Source organism: Ambystoma mexicanum, chromosome 4q, assembly GCF_040938575.1.
Source record: "Ambystoma mexicanum isolate Mex_15411 chromosome 4q, UKY_AmexF1_1, whole genome shotgun sequence".
Taxonomy (NCBI): domain Eukaryota; kingdom Metazoa; phylum Chordata; class Amphibia; order Caudata; family Ambystomatidae; genus Ambystoma; species Ambystoma mexicanum.
The window spans coordinates 305696732-305719605 of record NC_090928.1 but is presented as its reverse complement, the minus strand read 5'-3'; the positions used below and the strand labels follow the sequence as shown (position 1 = coordinate 305719605).

The 22874-nt window shown below is 47.6% G+C and overlaps 1 protein-coding gene across 4 annotated transcripts in view; it reads right to left on the bottom strand.

Moving 5' to 3' along the window:
- TMEM181 (transmembrane protein 181) overlaps window positions 1–22874 on the bottom strand; it is an 875876-nt gene that overhangs the window by 443706 nt on the left and 409296 nt on the right. For all 4 annotated transcript variants that reach the window (XM_069607878.1, XM_069607881.1, XM_069607880.1 and 1 more), the window contains one exon: window positions 21287–21377. In XM_069607878.1, the coding sequence (XP_069463979.1) occupies window positions 21287–21377 (91 nt within the window). The remainder of the gene's footprint in view (window positions 1–21286; window positions 21378–22874) is intronic.

Below are 22874 nucleotides of genomic sequence, written 5' to 3'. Positions count from 1 at the left end.
AAGAGCCGCAGAGGGGTAGGCGGGAGGGTTCGCATGTGAATCCATGCCAGACCCATGCTGGAGAACAACAGTTACAGGTAAGTAACTTGTTCCTTCTCCAACAGGAGGTCTGGCATGGATTCACATGCTCATGAATATAAGAATAGATAGCAGTACACACATGCACAACCACTGGGGGGGGCAAAAGGCTCAACATTAAGCATCTCTTACCTCCTCACCAGGCTCACCTTAAGCGAACAGGTTGCGCAGCACTGCTTGGCCGACCCTGGACTCCTCCCTGGAATCCCGATCGACGCAGTAGAAACTCGTGAAGGTGTGCGTCGACCTCCACGTAGGAGCCCTGCAGATGTCCAGCAGGGGCACACCAGATAAGAACGCCGTAGTAGCAGCGATCGCTCTGGTCGAATGGGCTCTCGGACGGCCTGGCAGCGGTCGGTTAGCCAACCGGTGACAGTGCATGATGCAGCCGGAGAGCCATCTGTAAATAGAAGACTTCGAGAGTGCCTTCCCTTGATTCACAGGTCCAAAGTTCACGAACAGCTGTGATGTCCTCCGGAAACTCTTCGTGCGGTCCACGTAGAACTTCAGCGCTCTAGCCACATCCAGCGAGTGCAAAGTCCTCTCGGCCGGCGACGAAGGAGACGGGAAGAAAACAGGTAACACCAAGGGCTCGTTAAGATGGAAGTCCGACGGCACCTTGGGCATAAAGGAGGGGTGCGTCCTAAGCACCACCCTCGAGGCATGGAAAGTCAAGTACGGTGCTTTGCAGGATAGGGCCTGGATCTCTCCCACTCGTCGTGCGGAGGTAATGGCCACCAGGAACGCAGTCTTCCACGACACAAACTTCATAGGTGCGGAGTGCATCTGCTCGAATGAGGGCCCCATGAGCCTGGTCAACACCACGTTAAGTTCCCACGCCGGGGCCTTCACCGGCAGGAACGACCGGAACAGTCCTTTCATAAACTCTTTTACCAGTCGATGGGACCACAGGGACGTCCGTCCTGTGGTCCTGGTATATCTGGAGATCGCCGCCAGATGAATCTTAATGGAGGCATGGGCTAGCCCAGCCTTTGCCAGCGATAGCAGGTACGGCAGCACTTGAGGGGCCGTAATCAGTAGAGGGTTGATCTTCTGTGCTCGATAGAGAACCTCTTCCACTTATGACCGTAGCATTTGAGAGTCGAGGACGCCCTGGCCTTTGCAAGAACCTCTCTGCAATCGGCCGGTATATCGTAGCCTCCAAACTCTAGCGCTGCAGGAGCCAGGCCTCCAGGGTCAGCAACGCCGGGTCGTGGTGGAAGATGGCGCCTCCTTCTCTGGAGAGAAGGTCCGCGTCCGCCGACAGCTTGATGGGAAGTGACGTTGACAAGTCCAGAAGGTCCGGGAACCAGATCTGCCTCGGCCACGGCGGTGCGACGAGGATCATCCTGCACCGGGACCTCTTGAGCTGGCTGATGAGTCGAAGCAGCAAAGGCAACAGAGGGAACGCATACAGGTATAGGCCGTCCCAGGGGAACGAGAACGCATCGCCCATGCTTCTCGGCTAGGGAAACCTGCTGGCGAACCTCTTGCACTTCGAGTTCATCGCTGTTGCGAACAGGTCGATTTGGGGTTTGCCCCATTGTCGGAAGAGTAGATCCACCTGATCCTGGGGCAGTTCCCACTCGTGACACGCGCGCAAGTCGGAGATGGTGTTGCTTTCTCCTGCCAGGTGGAAGGGAACCAGGAACATCCCCTGGGCGACCGCCCAGTGCCACAGATCCTGTGCCTCCTTGGATAGGGCTGGGGATTTGGTGCCTCCCTGCTTCCGTATGTAAAACATTGTCGTGGTGTTGTCCGTGAAGATCCGCACCACCTTGCCCTTGAGCTACGGGAGGAACGATTTGAGAGCCCAGAACACGGCTCGGAGTTCCAGGACGTTGATGTGCAGGAGCCTCTCTTCCGGGAGCCAGAGGCCTCTTGCGTGGAGATCTCCGGTGTGGGCGCCCCAACCTTCCAGGGAGGCGTCAGTCGTCACCGTCTCCTGGTACGCCGGCGTCTGAAAGTCCTTGCCCGCCGTGAGGTGCGCTCGAACGCCCTACCACTGAATCGCCCGCCGGAACACCTCGTTGAGGGGGACCCTGTCTTCGAAGGTGCCCGTCGCCTGCATCCAACGGGCGTCGAGAAATTCTTGAAGAGGGCGCATCCGTAGTCTGCAGAGGCGCACCAGGTAGATGCAAGAGGACATCATCCCCAGGAGGGACTTGATGGACCTCACCCTGGCCACGTCCATGGCAAGCAGGCGCTGCACTTTACCTAGAATGGTTTTCGTCCGTTCTTCCGATGGGGCCGCCAGGCGCCTCACTGTATCGAGCTTCGCTCCCAGAAACAGGGCCACCTGCGACGGCACCAGGTGGGACTTTGGGTAGTTTATGGCGAATCCCAGGTCTGAGTAGCTGGACGGTCCTCGCAGTGTGTTCGACGGCGAGTTCCCTCGTCCTTGAGCGGATGAGCCAGTCGTCCAGGCAGGGGTAGACGTGAATCCCCTGCAGGCGCAGCCGCGCCGCCTCTGGTGCTAGGCACTTGGTAAACACCCTGGGGGCCGACTACAATCCGAACGGCAGTGCTCTGAATTGATAGTGGCGTCCCTGGACGACGAACCTGAGGAACTTTCGGTGACTTTTGAGGATGGGAACGTGGAAGTATGCAACCTCCAGGTCCAACGACGACAGAAAGTCGCCTTCCTCCAGCTGTCCCAGTACGTGCTGGAGGGTGACCATCCTGAACTTTTGTGATCCGATGTATTTGTTCAAACGACGAAGGTCCAGGATGGGGCGCCAGCCGCCAGTCTTCTTCCTGACGAGGAAGTACCTTGAGTATACCCCGGAGCCTCTTGGGGACGAGCTCGATGGCGCCTTTCCTGAGCATCGCCCGTACTTCCAACAGCAGTTGCGGGACGTGATTTTTCCTTCCTGGCCACAGGTGGAACATGAGGGCACTTCCTTCAGGAATTCGATAGAGTGTCCTCTTCCCAGGGTATCCAGCACCCAACGGTCGGTGGAGATGGACTTCCACACGCCGACGAAGTTCATCAGCCGGCCTCCCACCGGGGTGCTTCGGTGGGGGCCCGAGACCACGGCCGGTTCAGTCCTGCTTGGAGGTGGTGGCCTTGCCGCCCTGCCGACGGCAGGGAGGCGCTCCCTGCTTGCCGCGACCCCTGTAGGCCTCCTGAGACAAGGAGCGTGCCGCCTGGCGGTAGGACGACGAGCCACCGCTGGATCCCTTGGAGGCACCCTGACTGCCTCCGGAGCACCGAAAGGGCCGTCGTTGCTGAAGGGCTCCTAGGGCGCGGGCCGTCTCCGTGTCCGTTTTTATGGCTTGGAGGGATTCGTCCACCGCCTTCCCGAACAAGTTGCTGCCGTCGAACGGCATTTCCAACACCCTGGTCTGGACGTCCTGACGGAAGTCGGTCGCCCGGAGCCAACCCCGTCGTCGTAGGCAAACACTGTTGCCCAGCTGGCGGAACCCGGTATCGGCAATATCGGTTGCCACCGTTATGACGTGGCCCGACGCCACCTCGCCCTCTTGCAGTATTTCCAGAGCCTCGAACCTCTTGTCGTCCGGCAGGAAGTCCAATATGGGGGCCAGCTTAAACCAGAGCTCCCTGTCGTAACTAGCCACGATCGCCAGGGCGTTGGCCGCTTTGATCGTCGTCGCCGCCGACGAAATGACCCGCCGACCCATGGCGTCCAACTTCTTTCCCTCGCCGTCCGGCGGGGAATTCGACGTCGAGGCTCCCGACCCCGCCGCTTTCTTCTTCGCTGCCGCCGAGACGACCGAGTCTGGCATTGGCTGGGCCCTGAGGCACAGGGGGACGGTTTCGGGGACCCGATACTTCTTCTCGTACCGGTCCCGTTTGGCTGGTGCCGTGGAGGGGTTCTTGAGAACCGACAGGCCCTCCTCCCAGATGTCATCGATTAGGGGCACTGCGATGACCGTCTTCCACTTGGCCTCCCGGCGCCGATAGAGGAAACCTTCCTTTCTCTGCTCCTCCGGGCAGAGCTGGAACAATTCGGACTCCCTGGCGATCATGGCGTGGAATGAGCCAATCTCGTCGGGAGACGGGAGACCCGTTCTGTCGTCGTCGCCCTCAGAACCCGTCGTCGAGCCCAACGCACCGTCATCTCCCGACTCGTGGGAGGATGAGGAGGGAACTGTAGGCCTTACGGGGGCGAGCGGAGGAGAGGGTTGGGTCCTCTGTCGTTTGTTCTGAGGACTTCCTGACGGGCCAGGTTGCGGGTCCTCCGGCCTGGGCCGTGGGAATCTCGTCCTTATCTCAGAGCATAAGGACTGGATGGCAGACAAAATGGCCGCCGAGCCATGCTGAGGCCTAGGATCCGGCTGCGCTGGAAGGGAAGGCCGCTCTTCCTCACCATCATCGTCTTCCTCAGTTATCTCCCGAGGATCTTCCTGACGGGATCGAACCTTCTCGAATCGGACTTCGAGGTTCCTCACGGTCTCGGTCAGTTCCTCCTCCGAGGCTGACCCCGAGCTCGAGGAGGGCACTGTGCCCCCCCCCTCGCTTCTTCCATCATGGCGGCCACAACGATGGGCTGAAAAGAGGATTCCCTCCTTGGCGGCAGGGGGAGGGGTGACGTCTCGCTCCCCCTCTTCCGAGATCGGGCGGGGCTTCTCCCGAAGCTTACCCGGGGTCTCGGACTTCCTCTTCCCCGAACCGGAGCGTTGGCTCGTGGTCGACGGTGCCGGGGAAGGTGCGCCCTGCCTGGCGATCGAAGAGCCCGACCTTTCGGCGCTCCCGGAGCCAGCGGACTCGCGGGGTTTGACCTGGTGTGGGCCCCCGTCGCCGGGGCGCCCGCACAGGACTTAGAAGCCCGCTCGGACCCTTTCTTCTTCTCACCCGTCGAGCCCTTCTCCAACCAGCTTGCGAGACGGGATCGACGGTCCCTCATGGTCCGCTCCGACAAGTTCTTGCAGAACTGGCAGTCCTTCTCTACATGAGTCTTGTCCCCATGAAGACAGTAGAGGCATCGCGAATGTTCGTCTTCCTTAAACACATTCTGCAGCCCGCATCCAGGGCAGCTGCGAAACCGCTTGGGACCGGGTGACGAACTCGCATCCTGGGCCATCTCGTAGTAGGCCATGAATCTTCTGGAATCCTCCAAGAAGTTGATTCGACGAAATCTTCACCCTTGAGGGGCGTAGGAAAATCCCGCAACGGGTAGCCGTTAACGGGAGTAGAAACGGTGGAGCTTGAGGCTCGATTAACCAAAAAATGTGAAAATTAATTTCCCATGACTATTCACAAGTGAGAGTAACAAGGGAGCACAAAACGACCCTGGTGGGTTTGAGCGGAACCCCCAAACACCACCCAACATTTTAAAAAATAGTGCATTTTACAGAACACTCTAAACTGTAGCTTTTACCCAATTTTTCACAAACGTATTTGTAGGGTAAAACATTTTAAAAAACACAGATGCCAAGTTACCAACTGTGTAAAGGAACTTTTCCCAGATCTGACAAAAACATTCTCATGACTCCCCCCCCCCCCACAATATAGGCCAATATTCGGCAGGTTTATACTAAATATTATGCTGGTTGTTTACTTACGTATCCATACTGGCTGCACCAATATATGTCAGTATTCCCACATAAGCAAATTAACAAGGGGGTCCTGGGAGTCCCTCTGCCAGACATTCGTCCTGGTTACGAGAGACTTACCCAGAGTCTTTAGCTCACTATCTTTCACAGAGAAGAAATAACCCAAACATATCAGCCTTTGTCCTGCCCTGGGGCAGTCCAGCACCGAAATGCTAGGCAATTCTCCTCTGAACAAGAATACCAACAGAAACCCCAGACACGTGTTTCGTCTGGTTGGACCTCATCAGTCATTAGTCTCTAATAACCAGGTCGAATGTCTGGCTGAGGGACTCCCAGGACCCCCCTTGTTAATTTACATATTTAAGTAACTTTGGGTCCCAACTCCCTGCCCCAGCCCTGTAAATGTGCGGGGAGGTATAGGAACGAACCCAACGCACATTTGGCCTAGCAGTTTCCCAACAGGCCATGAAACACTAGGAAAGTAAAACACCCCTGGCCTCACATGGCCCATTCTTCATGCACACTTGGAAACTGTACTCATGAAAGGTGAACCATGTTTCTCTTCCACAGTCAAAAGCAAGATAAGGAGCGTATCTCCTCACCTGCTTGTTTCAGGACGTGATCATGTTTCCACCTGGGATAGCTTTGCTCGTCAATAATGGATGGCGGGTCGGTGCACCATAACCTATTGACAAGTCGCCCCTACTTGTTCCATATGTCACAATTGTGTGGAGACCAAATAGTAACGAGTCGAAAGTGGAGAACAACTGCACAAGCTAATTCATCCTGAACTAATGATTAGAAAGCAAAAACATTACACCTTTCAGTTGTACAAAAACTCTGCAAACATCTGATTTTGGCTCAATTTACTCAGTAAAACATAGTAGACAACAAGAACATCGATTATAATATATCCTCTCCAAAACTTTACACTGAGAATATGTGAACCTATACATGAGAAGTTTCCTAGCGAAGCACAATATTATAACTCTAAACATATGAAAGGAAAACTAGGGCTAAAGAGACCCAATATTAAATCCCTCTTTCCTACAAAACCACTTTCCTTCAGTCCCTCTGCAATTACTTCCTTCTGCGTTTCATATTGGCTTCCCCAAAACTAACACACACACACACGTTTGCTGCTGCTTTTTTTAAATCAGCTTGTCTAACAACATGTCAATGTTCATCTTTAATGATTAGTGGATAATTTCTTCTCAGAATCATCATCCTACTTCCCTCCTACTTTCACCAGCACATTTCTGACATTTTCTATTTTACCCATTTTGGCTGAACACCTAAAATATATAGGTATAAATCCTGTAAACCCCATCTTCCATGGGTAGTCATCATGCAAAGGCAACATTCACTGCAGTTTTCATCCCATGAAGATCCGCTAATTACTGCAGAGGACAACTGGGCAGTCTTTACATTTTTTTTATTTTAAACAGGACATTGATGCTTACACAAACAATATCCAAGTAGAAGCAATCCACTTATTTACAATGGCACCACCTCACACATGATCCCCAAACCTTGTTGACCATAGATTAATTAGAACTTCTGTTATTTCATTTTGTTAACTGCAGACAAACCACTTATTATTCACCACATTCTCCACCTCCCACCATCCAAGTGGAAGAGGCGAAAGAGGGGCATGGGCGGCATGGAAAATAATTGGAAATCGCATGAACTCCTGCAATGAAGTAAGAACCTTTGTTATAGCACTGCCAGCGAGTTCAAGCTTTTATTTAGGAACATCTATAAAATTTGGGCCAACAAAGTTAAAGTTGTTCGCCGGGGGTCTGGTGTTTACAGCTTCTTGCTGCTCCCAAATGTGCTTCACATGTTCTTAAAAAACAAAAAAACAAAAACAATCCCTAACCCCTTTAAGTTCTCTGTGGGTTTTGGGGTTTCCAAAATCCTTCAGATGAAGGACCAGCAGCAGGCATTCCGTGGTCAGGACCACCAGGCTGACCCTACCACACAGACCTGCCAGCATACGAGTCAGCAGGAACGGCCAGCAGCAAAAGATTAAGAGGTATACGTTTAAACCTGCCCATATCAGATCTGCTCCGGCATCTACCATCAACCCTCATCAGTTCCTTTCTTGCCCACTCTCATTCCGCTCGTCTAGGGTCAACCTGACCTGGGGGAAATGTACTGCTCAGTTAATTATGGGTCTGCTCTCTCCTCGGTTTCATCACCACCTCACATGTGATTGCCTGCTTGGTTTCACCACTTCCATCCGTTCCCATCACCAGCACCTGCTTTGGTGTTACCGCTGCCGCCACCCCCCACGATGCCGCCGACATCCCCCCGTGATGCCGCCGACATCCACGCCCCCACCCTCCGCGTTGCCGCCACCGCCTAGATCCCCCCTCGCGATGCCACCACCGCCTACATCCTCTTGACTGCTACCATCATTCCAACGTTCTCTTCATCTGCACTCAATTTTTTTCTCGAACTCTACCCAGTCACCTCTTAACTTGGGCCTCCTACTAACCACCCCGGCTGACTAGGGTGCACGTGTCCTTTGGTTGGGCCCCATGTCCATCTGCACCTGTGTTCTGTAATTGTCGCTGCCTTCTTCAGGCTCACTTGTGCTTACTTTAAAGGCTTGTTAAAGCCCCCAGCCCTATCGGGCCTACTGGCAGTCATGGGGTTCACATCCCTCTTTCTGACTTGCACCCTCTTGCAACGACGCTGGCATTTCATTTTCCCTTGCATGCAAACAGACTGATGGGAATGCTTTTGTCAACTTTTACTGCCTTCGAATGTGTATAGAATGCAGGCTTGTGTTCCACCCACAGCTATGTAACCTCGGCAGGTTAACGCTCTAGTGGGAGACAATGGACAATTAGAATTATGTCACTCAATTACTCATGCTTGAAAAACTGTGAGATGGCATTGTGCCCAATGACAGACTCCGGATTTGACAAAGGGCCTACCTGGAGACCAATCACACGCAGGCTTTGGAAACTCGGAAATTGCTTCGGATGATTTGAGCCAAGACAGGCTTTGGAAGTTGCATCTCAAGAGCATCACAGGTCCCATGTTACTGTGGACTTTTCAGGTTGAGTGACTATGGGTCTGGCGTGGATGAAGGTTACCAGGACTGGCCTGTATGGGTATGACTGGGGTGCTGGGAAGGGTCAAGGTTTCCAAAATTGTCTCCAGCCCTAGGACTGACCAAAGCAGGGTGACCAGGGGATTCTCAAACCACCCCTGGGACAATCATCCACTGGATTGAGGAGGCCCCTAGCCTGCTGAGTCAACCCCTTGCTGGTTGACATGACTAGGCAGTTGACTTTCCTAGTATCCTAGATAATAGGACACCACTAGAAACAAGCCCAAAAATAGCAAATTGGTTCAGATGTCAATCATACAGCTCAAGACAAAGTGAACCATACAGTTCTAACTGGTCACCCGTTTCAAATTGCTCATTCACCAATCCAGCAGCCCCTTGCATATTCACCATCAATGTAGATGGCCCCACAGTTGGCTCAGCCACAACCATCTATTATCCCCACAGGAATGTCTCAAGTAAAGCTACATCCAAACCTGTGCACCCAACCATCAACTCTCTAATCAGCCAAAATGAGAGAATTCCATTTATTACTGATGCTGGGCTAGTCTTGCTTACTTTCTCCAAAGAACTAGCCCATCTCCGAATGGTCCACTTCAGGCACCATGTAATTTCATTCACTTACATCCCATGGAGGTGCTAATGCTGCAAACACCATCGGGTGACTTCTTCATTCTCAGAGCACTATCCACAAAAGCATCCACATGCCCCAGAGCTTTATCCAACTTCTCTCCAAGCATAACAATATACCTTAAAATGAGTTTCTGCCCAGGAATGTGCATGTCCAGCTAGGCAGTCTCATACTCCCTTCCAAACAGTCTCTGAGCTGGAGTCTTGTGGAGAATTAGGACGCAGACACTCTGAAGACATTTCCAATAAGATTGAGTAAATAAGAAGGCACATCTCTCCCTATAGCAAAGGAGTGTTACCCCCAACTACAGTGCTAGTCCGTTGTCTGGAAATGTCCAAATCAAAACCGTATGCTGTCCAAAAACGAATCCCCATCTGACCGACACTTTTCAGACCAAACTAATGCCAAGAGAAGGATTCCCTTCTCCTGGTGAAGCAGGGTTCTTTCTTTTAGAGCTCTTTTAGCATCTTCTTTTCAAATAGTCTTAAGCCACATTCTGTACTAGGGCTTGCGATTCTTAAATAATGTTTTTCGGTCTCCCTTTGCCTTGTAGGATTACTTTCAAAGGGTTCTTTCGTGAAGCTTGATTGATCCACATGGTTTGGCCGGGTACAACCTTTTGTGGCATCTGCTTTTGGCTGGGGTCTCTCTTGGTTATTACTGTTCCTTTTTTTCTTTTCTAGCCTGTCCTGGTTAGTATGCGTTTGATTCAGTTCCTTTGTTTGTACTATATAGTATTGTCGCTCTAACCAACTCCAATTGAGTTCTTCTGCCCATTCGAGGATACTATTAGTCGACCTGGAGTGAACTTGTTCTCCGGGCTTCTCCTAATCGGCCTTCTCTCCTCTGGATTGTTTAAATTCCCCCACTTTAGGTTTATGTTTTGATGAGCCATTATGACAAAAGCATATATTCTCTCTTTACTAGGTTCCCTTTTAGGTCCCTTAAGTGTTGAGATATACTCCCCTCTAACAGGGGAGGGGTTGGAGGGGGGGGTCTTATCCACTGATTAATAGACTCAGATTTAACGAGCAGATTTTGTCTTATATTGTTATAGTTAATATTCATTAACATTTGTAATTCGAGTTTCAACAATTTCACTGGGTCGAGTTACTTAACTCGCATAACTATTCCCTTTTGGCCTCCCAGTCCGCCAGTCCTCCCCTTTTCCTCTCTTTTCATTGGAGAATGTCTCTGGTGCCCGTGTTGGCTCGGGACTTTGCTGCTTACTTGGTTTCTCTTTCTCGCTTGATTGCTCCGTCAGAGTCTCCTAGCCGCCTCTTGGCTTTTCCTTCATGCAACGGTTTGGGATTCGAGGCAACTGGTGCCGCTGCGGATGTGTCTGCAAATTGGTGTTGGTGTAGTTGGTTAGGCCGCCAACCCACCACGACCTATTCATGGTCATGTCACCAACGGTTCTCGGTTTCTCACACCTTCAGTTTCTCGCTGATTCAATACGCCATCTCCCCAACGTCTGGTACTCTAGATCAGAGCAGCTCTGAATTTCTTGGCTTTTGTTGGCTCCGCATCCAGCTTGTGTAATGCAGCCCAAAAGCATCCCGGCTGCCGTATGATTATCTCGCTCTCCAATCTGAACGTGTCCTATTCTTTAAACTTCCTCGTCACAGTGAAGTCTAGGTTTGTCCTTAAAGAGACCGCTTCTTTTCTCTGGTAATCATGGTACATGTTTAGTGCCTTTGGACCAGTGTTTTTTATTGCTGTTCGGCATCTCAGATAATCCCATGTATGCCATCATGGAGAATGGGTTAGGTAGTTCCTTGAACGAACTCCGCCCCTCCCCCCCCCCCCAAAGGGTAGTCTCACCCAGTGAGGTCACATTTTCCCAGACCACTAGTAAGGGTCCTGTAGAGCAGCCTAACCTCCCTAGCCTCAAAGGGGGACACTCCTCCTTGGGGAGAAGGGACGAATTCCCTCGATTCGTCACATTCGGAGCTGTGCCCTCCTTTCGCAGCGGTCAGTGTCACCAACTAAAAGACGACTGCCACGCTGCACATCCAGTATCAAAATGGTGGGCTACAGAGGAGTCATCAGTCCATCCAGCACCTCATCTGCTCAGTACTACCACAAAGCTGCAACCACTACGCAAGTTGCCCCTTGTGTCTCCAGTGCGGAGTGATCCGCTAACAGTCCTGAGCTGGAACTCCACCTTGTATGCTTTTGTCAGTTTCCTACTGTAACTCAGGAAATGGTTCACAGGGCCTAAAGCGATCCCTTTGCACCAGTGCATCAAGGCTGCCATCTTCACCATACATCATCTTATCAAGAGGGGACAAATGGGTCACCAATGTTTTCTGCCTACAGGATCACTCAAAAAGTAGTCAAAGAAGTGTCCATGCTGACACGACAGGGTGCCACAGAAGAATCTGGACCAGTTTATGTATTTCCCAGTCCACACACGACATAGTAAGCCCCTCCCCCCTTAGGTTTAAGACAGCCATCAGTGAATAGCAGGCCACTCACATTTTTCAAAACTTTCATTTGTAGTTTGAAATCATGGAAATTCTCTAGAAATTGCAGTACTTATTCAGATTCTTCCTATAATGGCAAGATCAGATAGTCATCATTTCTGGCAGCCAGCAGAACAACTGAGTGTTAAAAGGACCCCTAATTTCTCATTGAGATATGAAGGCTGTGAGGAATCAGATGGTGTCATCACTTCTTTCCGAGCAGCAACCTCCAACCATGTGGCCAGGGGACGGCAGCCACTACCAGATCCTGGGGGCAGAAGATCACATGGGGGTCCCTTGGGCAGTGTCAAATCCTCAGACGAGATATGATATCCCCCTTCTCTTTTGAGGATACCCCCACCCGCACGCCTTAATGCCATATTGTCATACCTCCCAAACACCGACCTAGGAAGGGTACTGTAAACACTTGTACAGGATCTGTGTACAAGTCACCAAAACCAGACTTGCCTTTCAAGACTCCTGAAGGCACATTCCCATACTCTGCAGACCAGTTATCAAGAACTGACTTTCATTACCCTAAATGCAAAAGTACTGTGACGAAGGTGAGCAGAGTAATGATCAATGAAGGCCAAAAACAAGCTGCACTCTAGTTGTTGCAGGGACATGCCTGATGCTGGGAGATTTAAACCGGCAAACCAGCTGACAAGCAGACGCTGGCTGGAAAAGTCTAGTCCTCTCAGTAGCAACCGAGGGACTGCAGTACGAGGTGTGTGCAGCCAACCATCTCACTGAAGAGTCTGAGGTGAGCAGACCGAAGGGTACGGTGTGCTGCGAGCATGCCGAAGCTGGAGAAAGGCTCCAGAGCATTTGCAGGTACCATTAGTCAGTCTCCACACCACCCGAGCCTGGAGAGAAGCCGAACATACGAGCAGGAGCTGCACGAGAGACCGAAGCTGCAGCGATGAGGCGGCAGAAGGGAGCGGAACACTGAAGAGCCACCTCAGGTATACCGCAGGAGAACCTGGAAGGGCCATAAAGAGCCGGCGAGACCACCCAAGGGAAGCGGGGACACCGAGGCTCATCGGCAAACATGCCAAAAGCAAATAACAGTGAATGCAATATATAAGAAAGGACACGCAAGTAAAAGGCACAAAGAGACAGAACGAAGTAAATACACAAGACTGTCAAGTTTGTAAATTTGCAAGTACATTCATAAGAAGCCCTGGCAGGATAGTATACCAGTCGGATTAAAGTCACAAGAGGAATGCCCTGGCAAGAGCATATACTAGGCAGTTGCAAGTGTGTTCATACAATAAAGCCCTGGCAGAGAATATACAGGCGGATGCATATTGCAAGTGTGTTCTTGTGAAATCTACCCTGGTAGGGAAGCATACCAGGCAAGGAAAAGATGAACAGTGTGTGTCAAATACAACACTTAAAGTGGTCTTGAGAAGGGAACATCAGGACTAGCAAAAGGCTGTGTTAAAACAGATTGAAACGTGAAAACCTGGCAGGAGAGTACACCAGGTATCCTACCAAGATACAGACTAACCACGTTGTTTAGTGTGCCAGTTGTAATGTTGATCAAGAGAAACTTAAGGAACTAATATTCTTGAATGTATAAAACAGAGTGAAGACAAATCTAGGGGGAGGGGAACCACCCTCTGGCACAAGGAACTCTTTTCTTCTGGAATTTTTGTGTTGGAGTTAAGACATTTACTTTCTGAACATTTGTACACTACAAGGCCAAAGAAAGGTTTCCCTTTCACCTTAGAGTGGATCTTTAGAATGAAAGGGCCAGAATAGGACTTTGGACACAGGTCGTTTTGCTTTTGACATTCTGACCCTTAGTTTTGTTCGTGGTCGGGAAACAGCTCTTAGTGTACGAACAAAGGCATTTCCCAACCCACTTTTCTTTTATCAATAAAGGTTTATGGCCAAAACCATAATTCTCTGTCCGTGGCTCATTCCCGGTTTCTCACAGCGTAAACCAGAGCTGATCACAAAGATGGACTTTGGAAAAAAATTAAAATAGCAAACTAATGTATAAGTCATAGAACAGCAGCTTAAACTTAAATTTACAGTGGTGGCTGATTACCTTCATGACTGAACAGAGTAAAGTTTGCGTCTCTACACAATTAGAGGAAATATGTGCACTCGATATAGTACCAAATCCTACTCCCATCCCAAAAGAAAAGCAGATTCACCTTAGCATATCCACTGATAACACATTGAGGATAGGGATTAGAGAGCTTTGCACCCAGTCACCTGGCCTACTCACCTGCCTTAAAACCTCTTGCTCATGAGTGAATTAACTATTCATGTCCCTAACCAAGTCCAATATCCAACGATCTGGTAGGCACCATCCAACCCATGGAGATCAGAGACCGAAGGGTGCGAATGTATATGCCTGTTAGATCGCTCAGAGGGTTAAGCGCTCGTTGCTGTGATCTGCAGGTTACAGGTTCAAATCCTGGCAGCGTTAACTCAGCCTTTCATCCGTCTGAGGTCAATAAAATGAGTACCATTTTTATTTATTTATTATTTGTTGGTATAGCTGATTAAATCAACTTTACAACATACAATTATTACACACAATACATAAAACCACAATTCATTTTACAATCACAAATGGTACAAACCTACTCATAGCTACACTTCATATCACTTAGTTTACCAAAAATTGCATCTAAGAATCTCATAATAGCAATGTGAACTGGGATCCGCTTTGTTGAGAAGAATAAATTCAATGTTTCTATTAAGTCAAGAGTTTGAGATTGACAGTAAGAATAATTTATTATTTTACAACACCTGGACATGTCAAACAAATGCCACAAGGATTCTCTTCTTTGCTTACATAATCGACAAGTCTAATGATTTATCAAGGATTTTACGAGTGACCAATATTTCGCCTGTATTCCACAAATAAAGTCGAAAGCGCAGTATCGCAGAGCGAAACACTGGGTTTGGATAACGTAGCAGATAAGCTCGCATTGACCAAATTTCTTCTCAACAAAGGGATTATTTCTGTACACTTTGTACCTCTGGCACGATTGCTGCGTTTCAGTCCAATCGTGTAGGTAAAACGTTTTTTTTGCTCTGTCTGGATTTTCCAAGAGGGTTTGCACAGAAATGTCTGCGGCTAGCAAAATGTCTAGAGCCTTATTACACCACTGGACTGCAAAAAGATGTTCGGCAAGAACTGATAGCAAGTTTCCAGATTTATCTGCCATCAGGTATTTCCTAAGCAACACATATTGACGCCACTGCAGTCTAGAGAAGAGGTATAACTGCCCAAGTTCGTACCGAATCAGTGCACAAGGCGTACACTGCGGGAGGTTTAAGGCCCTCCTCCAAAACCTCCCTTTAAGTTTATCAAGAATAGGTCTTTCCAATACTATCCACGTTTCAAGACCGTATAAGATTATTGGAACGGTCTTCTGGTTATAATAGGTGATTATCGGTTTTATTGAGAATTTCCCATAATTGTACAATATGATTTTTGATTGTGAAGTGGCTGTTCGTATTCTCTGGTGCAGAAGCATCAAATGTGCTTGGTTAGGTTGCATAGATCTAATCTGCATTCCCAAGAAGGTATATTGATGGACTATTTCTAGGTTGGTCCCTTGTAGTGACCATTTAAATTTGACAGCCTTGGCTGGCCATTATAAATCATAATTTTTGTTTTATTAGTATTGACCGTAAGTTGATTCTGCGATATATAACCTTCCAAGGCATATAATGCTTTTTGTAGGCCACTCGGGGTTTTTGATATTAAAATCAAATCGTCAGCATATATTAAGGCTGGAATCTTTACTAAGCCTAATGAAGGAGGATCGCAAGTTAGATTTTGAAATATGTCAGGCATATCGTAAATAAAAAATTAAACAGTGCAGATGCAAGAATACAACCCTTCCTCAGCCCCTTTTTGGTGGGAACAGTGTCTGAAAGTAGACTTTCCATATTCAGTCTCACTTGGATCGATGTGTCAGAATGCAATTTATTAATTATATCTATAACTGTAACAGGACACTGCATGTTGCAATTTCTGCATCAAGATGTCCCGGGAGACTGAATCGAAGGCCGCATGAAAATCAATATAGGCAAGGTACAAGGGTTGCTTAGTGATTTCAGCCTGATGCTGAATTGCATATAATGATAAATTAACACTAGTTCCCAGCCCTCGTACAAAGCCTGTTTGGCATGGGTTTCTCTTATGATAAGAGATGGTCCAAGAGTTACATTCGCGCAACACACATCAGGAGAAGATTTTTCCAATGACATCGAGCAGTGAAATGGGTCTGTAATTGAGGCATATGTCGATTTCCCTTTTTGTATATTGGGATAATACTGCTTTACGCCAAGAGACAGGGATGTTCTTTTTTTTTAATCACATTCAAAAAGATGGTGTATAAGATCTTAGCCCATTCATGTGGGTGTGCTTTCAGAATGGCATTGGTAAGACCATCAGGCCTCGGTGCTCGTGATTTTGAGGATTTTATAATAAATTCTTCAATCTCCTCTATTTCAATTTTTAGCAACCACTTATCACATAATTACTGGCCGTGTTTGTTGGGGCCATGAGGACACATTATATAACTCATGGAAGTGAGTAAGCCATTGTTTTTCAGACAGCCCGTTAATTTGAGCGGCGAGTTGTTTCCCTGTTATGTTGTTCAACAATGACCACATGTTAGCCACATTTTTCGAAGACCAAGTTCTTAACATAATCTCGCCATCTGATATTTTGAAGCTCTTCTTGCCCTCGTCAATTTCTTTTACGACATTTAATGGATTGCAGGGCCAGTTCTCTATCCGCCATGGGCAACAGCTTCAATGAGTTAATTTCACGCTGTTTTGTATCTTTTTCCTTTTGTTCTTGATCAAAACAATGAGTTTTGTTTCAATTTGTACTTCAAATCATGCTCATTGTTATTTCTAAATTCCAATAGTGCCGTTGTGTAAAGCGAGTCTTTAAAATGTTCAACATTCCTCTTCAATATGGAATCAAAGTGAATCAATTTGTCTTCGTTCCATCGAAATCTCGATTTGTAGGTGTTAATTGCCAGAATGTGTGTATAATGTTCTCTTTGAAGCACTGGATGCTTTGATTCCCATGACCATGATGTTGTTAAAATATTATGGTCACTGAAACATTGCTTTATCACCATCAATTGGTCGATTTTGTTAAATAAAGACATGTCAGTACATATAAAGTCTATAATACTTGCACTAAAGCTTCTTGTCCATGTTGCCTGCGGGGGCATATCACCTTTAGTCGCACCAGTCAACATTTTTAATTGTCATTCTTCCATTAAGTTCTCCCATTTCACCATTATTGATTTCCTCGGTTCACTTATCTAAATAGTGCATATTAAAATCACCGGCCACAATGATATTTGTGACCTCGTTGTCCATGGCTATTAGATCAAGAGTATCTATAAAGTTCCTAAGAAAGAGGTTGTCACAGATGGCTAAAGGGTTCCGATAGACATTGACCATGGCAATGACATGCTCCCCGACTATGATCTTAACTAGTTGAATGGATTGATTGAACAAGGCCCATGGGCTCAAAATACACAAGGAACTGGATTTAGTTGCCACCATCAGATCCGAAGTGGGTCTACCCTTCGAGGCCCATACTGCTGGGACCAGAGAGATATAGTTGTTCCAGAGCGGCGGGTTCCTCAACCAAGTTTCTTGACAAACTAATATATCAAAGTCCCCAAGAAGTTTTGCAAAGGAGGATGTTAGATGTAAATGGCCTCTGGTGTTCCAACTTGCAAATTTAATATTAAGTGACTCAAGGGGCTCCTTAGTTTGGATATTCTTCGGTTATGATTGATGATCTGCGCAACTTAATCCAGTCGTAGTTTGCCGGGAACCACTGATATATTTATTACCGCTTTGGTTTGCTCTGGGGTTTTAGATGTTATTTGATCTCGCATGATGATAAAGCCTAACTCAAACAGTTCTTCCTTCGCTTCCCAGACTGTTCTCGCCACCAAGGCTGAGGAAATCCACAGTCTCACCGTCTCTGGTCGGAACAGGTTCGGAAATTCCACCTGAGCTAGAGCTACAGTGGACAAGTCAGTAAGCATAGACGTGCCTTTGAAAATCTTCAAGATATTTGCTCAGCACAGGGTGTATTGCTGGAAAGGGGCGGGCCGACATCTTACGATAAAAGTGAATTGATCTTTTTTTTATTGGATCACTTGGTTTTTTCTGTTTTGATCAATGTTCACAGCCGCAGTCTCTGGTATTCTGATGTGTTGGGAAGTTGTTGCTGTAGTTGCATAGGTCACTCCTCTCTCTTGTACCATTGGGGTGTCTCCACTGTGGATTGGCTGACAAGAACAAGTCGTAGAATGAGTCGGCACATCTCATTTGATTTTCTAGATGCATGCCAGAGCGTTCATTATTTCCATCTTGATTTTTGGAGTTAATCAAATTCAGCTGGGTGTTAAATAATGTTTGTGATTCTAGGTAGGCATCAACCGCTTCCCGGATCCCTTTTCTACGTAGGACTTGGTTTAGACTTTCTTGTACAGCCAATGACTTCGCTCGAGACTGGTCACTGATTGTTTTAGCTGTTGAAGATGTAATAGCCACAACTTTATTGCATTCCATTGGAGGTGGCTGCATTTTGTCTCTCTCATCAACTAACTCATCTAATGGTTGATGTGATGCAACTTCGATGTTGGAGTTCACTGTACCCCTTACATTATTTCGCAATGGTTTATATTTGTAACTGCAGCACTTGCCATGCCATTGCAGGACGTATCGTCTGTAATCTCTTAATGAATTGATGGATTAGAGATTATTTCCGAGTTCTTAATATTTTTTGGCTTCTTCTTTTCCTTTATAACAGGAGGAGTGGTCTTTTTGGAATACGTCTTCAAGGGTTTCCTGAGACTTTCCTTCGTTTGAAATATAGGGAACATCTTTTGCGATGGAACTTTCAGTCCGTTATTTGTAGGGGCTGGATCAGTTGTGGGATCCACAGTCTCGCCTATGGAACTGGGAGAACGAATGACATTAGAAAATATTGGGAGAATTGGAGTATGCACTATAGGTGTGTCTTCATGAGATTTATGAGGTGCGAGTATCATTTCATTGGATCAAGTCATTATACCACCGTTTCGTGGACAGTGTCTGTGAGTCATTTCTTTTTCCATCCATTCAGCAATACTGTCAATGTGGGCTGCTTGAGACGAGATCTTCTGATCAAGCGTCTCGAATAGTCGACCTAGGGTGACAATAGCTGAATTAATGGCAGCTAGAGTTATTTCAAGTAGAGGGTGTTGAGCTACTGAATCAGGTACCAGCGGCACAGGTTTAGGGTGCCTTGGGGTTGGTGCTATGAAGGAGACTGACGGACAAATGGAAGCGGACTGCCTTTCAATCGGTGATGGCGGGGAGCTTGCTAGGTTTTCATCGAATAAATCATTTGGAAAACTGGCATGAAGAGAAATCAGAAATGGAAATTTGGGCCAGATCAAGTGGCGGAGCCCCACTGGTCATCATGGGGGTAGGGAAGGTATTATGATCTTCTAGCTCTGATGTGTCAGAGATTGAGACATGTGTATCGTCTTTAGAGCTTCGATTAGTATTGTTGCCTGAGGCACTTGGTGAAATACAGTTCAGTCCGTTATTGATGTTTGGCGGGCTCGTGAATTCGTGAGGTTCAAGTTCGCCACCAGAATTAAATTTGCCATGATCAATGCGAGACTCTTCTGCAGATTTCGCAGCTCGAGACCTCTTGCACCCCCCTGATCTTCCGGCACCTGTATTCATGCTACGTAACGCACAGTAGTTTCTTATATCGTTCATGGCGACATCTTTTTTTTTACCACCGGCGACAAAATAATGTGCGTTTAGGCAATTTTGCGTGGTGTAGAAACACACGCCGCCATTTTGGAACCAACTAGCATTACTGGCATGTTAGATTTCAAGGTATACATGATAGGACACTAAGCTGATGACTATGGTTTTGTACAGGATTAAGACAATTAAAAACAACTTAGAAGTAAAAATAAAAAAATATAAAAATGATGAACAGTAAAGTGAATCATAATCAAATAATACCGGGCCCTTACACCCCCTCACCACCCGTGGACAGCCGTAGACCGCGCTTCTCCAAAAAGCGTGCGCGCAAAAAGCGCAAGATTGTTGGGTTAAATGGATTGTGGGAAGAGGGGGCGGAATCAGCAGTGCACCAGGCGGTGTCCTTTCTTGCCTTCACTTTTCTACGGGAACACAATAGTAACAATGTATCAATGTATGGAACACACGGTCTGCCTGCCACAGTTCATAGTTCGTATCTGTGCCAATGTCCGTACCCTTTAAAGTGGCAGTAGCAGAAGTTTTCCTCGTAGCAGCTTGGTTCAGGAAACCAGCAAATTAACAGTGCACGTAGCAGCACAACCAGCCGTAGACAGCCCTTGTCCAAATAGCGCTTATCCAAAATGAGTACCAATTTCGATTGGGTAATAATAGTGTATGTAAATATGTGCTATATAAAGCGCTATATACATATCAAATTATTATTATGAATCCCCATGCTTCTTACCGGTTGGTGTGATAGCTAACTGGTAAACCTTGGGGGATTGCAGAGTGATTGCCCAGTGTCGCTTTCTAGTACGGACAGCACATCTGATCACATTATATGAAAGTGTAATCGTTTCGTTGCATAAGAGGCATGTGTTTGTCTGAGACATGAATGTATACCGTACAGAGAACATTAAATTGCAATAGTTTTAATAGTTTTACTCCACAAAACTATTGTGAAGCAAAGGAATTCCCACTCTCTCCATCAGCTGTCTACCTACTGACAGCACCCATTGCTCTCAAACTCTCAATAGGGGAATCACCAAGTGCATAAAGACCTTTAAAGTGATGATATAGGCCTCAACCCTGACCCTACCCATGGAATATACCTCATCACTACTCATACACCAACCTTCCTTTCAAGGGCCATGGTTGCTTCCCAAATAGGGCACCTTTCAGCATACAAAACCCCAGTTTGTAACAAAAAGGCAACACATTTCTCTAGGTTCCGCAGAAAACAATGGCAAGCAGAAGACTTGGGAGCAATCGTTCTGAAACAAGGCATTCCACATACTCCTAAAAATGTGAAGCAAAGAAAAAATTAGAAATAATCACTGCAGAAAAATAAATACCATGACAACACACTGATTCTGTGAGAAAGCCTGCATCCAACAATTATTTTAAAACTAAATCTTGAAACTGCCAGGCCTCCAGAGATAAGAAATACAGTGCAACATGATGCAAGGTGGTGTATTTTATCTTTAAGATATGGAAACTATTCAATTTCCAATCTCAATTATATCGGTCAGTTTCCCTTTGACGCGATGGGATGTTCCGCAAGGCTTGTGAAGCTATTTCATTGATGTTTGGTAATCAACATTGCTTTGAGTAAGAATGTGCCACATGTCAGATTGGCTTGAAATACACAACTGCTTACTATTGCAAGTTAGGTAAATACATTTTTGAGCAGTACAAAAGTGAGAGACCACTTACCAATTGGTTGCTTCAAAACAACAATACAGGTTAGCCAAAGCTGCTGATCATACGTGGAGAGCGGTTGGGATTCCAATAGATATGGACCAACCTATAAAATCCAAGCACAGAAAATACACATTGGTGTCTTGCCAATTATTAAAAAATGTTTTTAAAAGCAGCTCTAAACCTGGAGAAACATGCACTAGACCAACTCTTCACCACCATACTATTGAAGCTTAACACAGATGGCAGAAATGCCAAAAATAAAAAGGTAGAGTGCCGACTTCAAATTGTTTTATTGCCTCTCACCAATATACATGTAAACCAGACAACAAATGTGGTAGAAATGGGTTAGTAACAGGATATTTTGTATGTATGCAAGCAATCAAAGCGGCTGCTGAGATAAAGGTTTCTTTATTTTATTCCCCATCCAACAAACGCCTCAGACATTTGGATGACTTCCATAATATGCAAAGAGCTCTAAAACTAGGAGAGTCACTGTAAAAATCAAGAGGCAGAAGCTCCTTAACTGTGGGGTAGGCTGGGAGGGTGATGAGAAATCCATGGGATGAACATTCATCAAAAAGAACATTACCTGGGGCAAGTAAGGGACACGTTACTTACCTGTAACTGTTCTCCAGCATGGATTCACATGCTCGTGAATATTCCCCATCTTCAGGCCAGGAATCCTTGGTAAAAGAAAAAAACAGTTTCACTTTCACTTACAAACTGTCGCCTATAAACCCAATTATGTAGGTGTGGTGTAGGGGTGTTCATTGGCGCCCCTACAACCGAGGAGCAGGAGCTCCCCGGCCAGGCCCAGCCACTGCAGGAGCAGGGGGCACCCTTCCTGCAGGCTGCTTGACCTGTGCCAAATTTCTTCAGCAGCGCTCTGGCCTGAGCGCCCACACACGCCAAATTCATCCTACGAGCGCCGGAGCCTCCATAAATGAAGCTGCGCCGACGCTCAGAGAAGGAAACAGGCTGCCGTGCCTGAAATAGCGGGAATCGCCATCTTTACACCTGTCCTCCACCCAGGTACATCACGGCCCACCACACTCAAAGATGGCTGCCCGTCCCTTTGTTGCTCACCAGAGAGCCTAACCAGGCCCACATCAGCCACATGCTGCAGCTGATTGGCCGGCAATATCCTTAACCCCCTGATTGGTAGCCGGCTGGCGTAGCCGGCCCACTCCATCCAAGGCCCACGACTGCAAGGCCATTTCCTGTTTCTTGCCTGTTGCTTGCCAGAGCTGCCGTCTGCCAGTCCCCCTGGCCCTCACAGGCAGGCAAGCCACACGGTGAAAGTGCAAACGCGACCTCGCTCGAGGCCACTACCTGGTAAGCAATACTCCAGCATGCCTACGGCACCCTTTTTGCTCACGTGACTCTGCATCGTTGAACTAACTCACCTACCCGCCAACCTGCGAGCACTAGAGCTGCTCCTTAATGCTAGTGACCCGCATTCTGTATTTGTGCCATAGGCCTAATTTTGAATCTAGGTAGCACTGCCCATCTGCATACCGCATTTATGCTGCCCTGCCCTGAATTGAATTGCACGTGATTGTATTGCACTTCGCCCTGCTCTGAACAGCCACGGCATTGA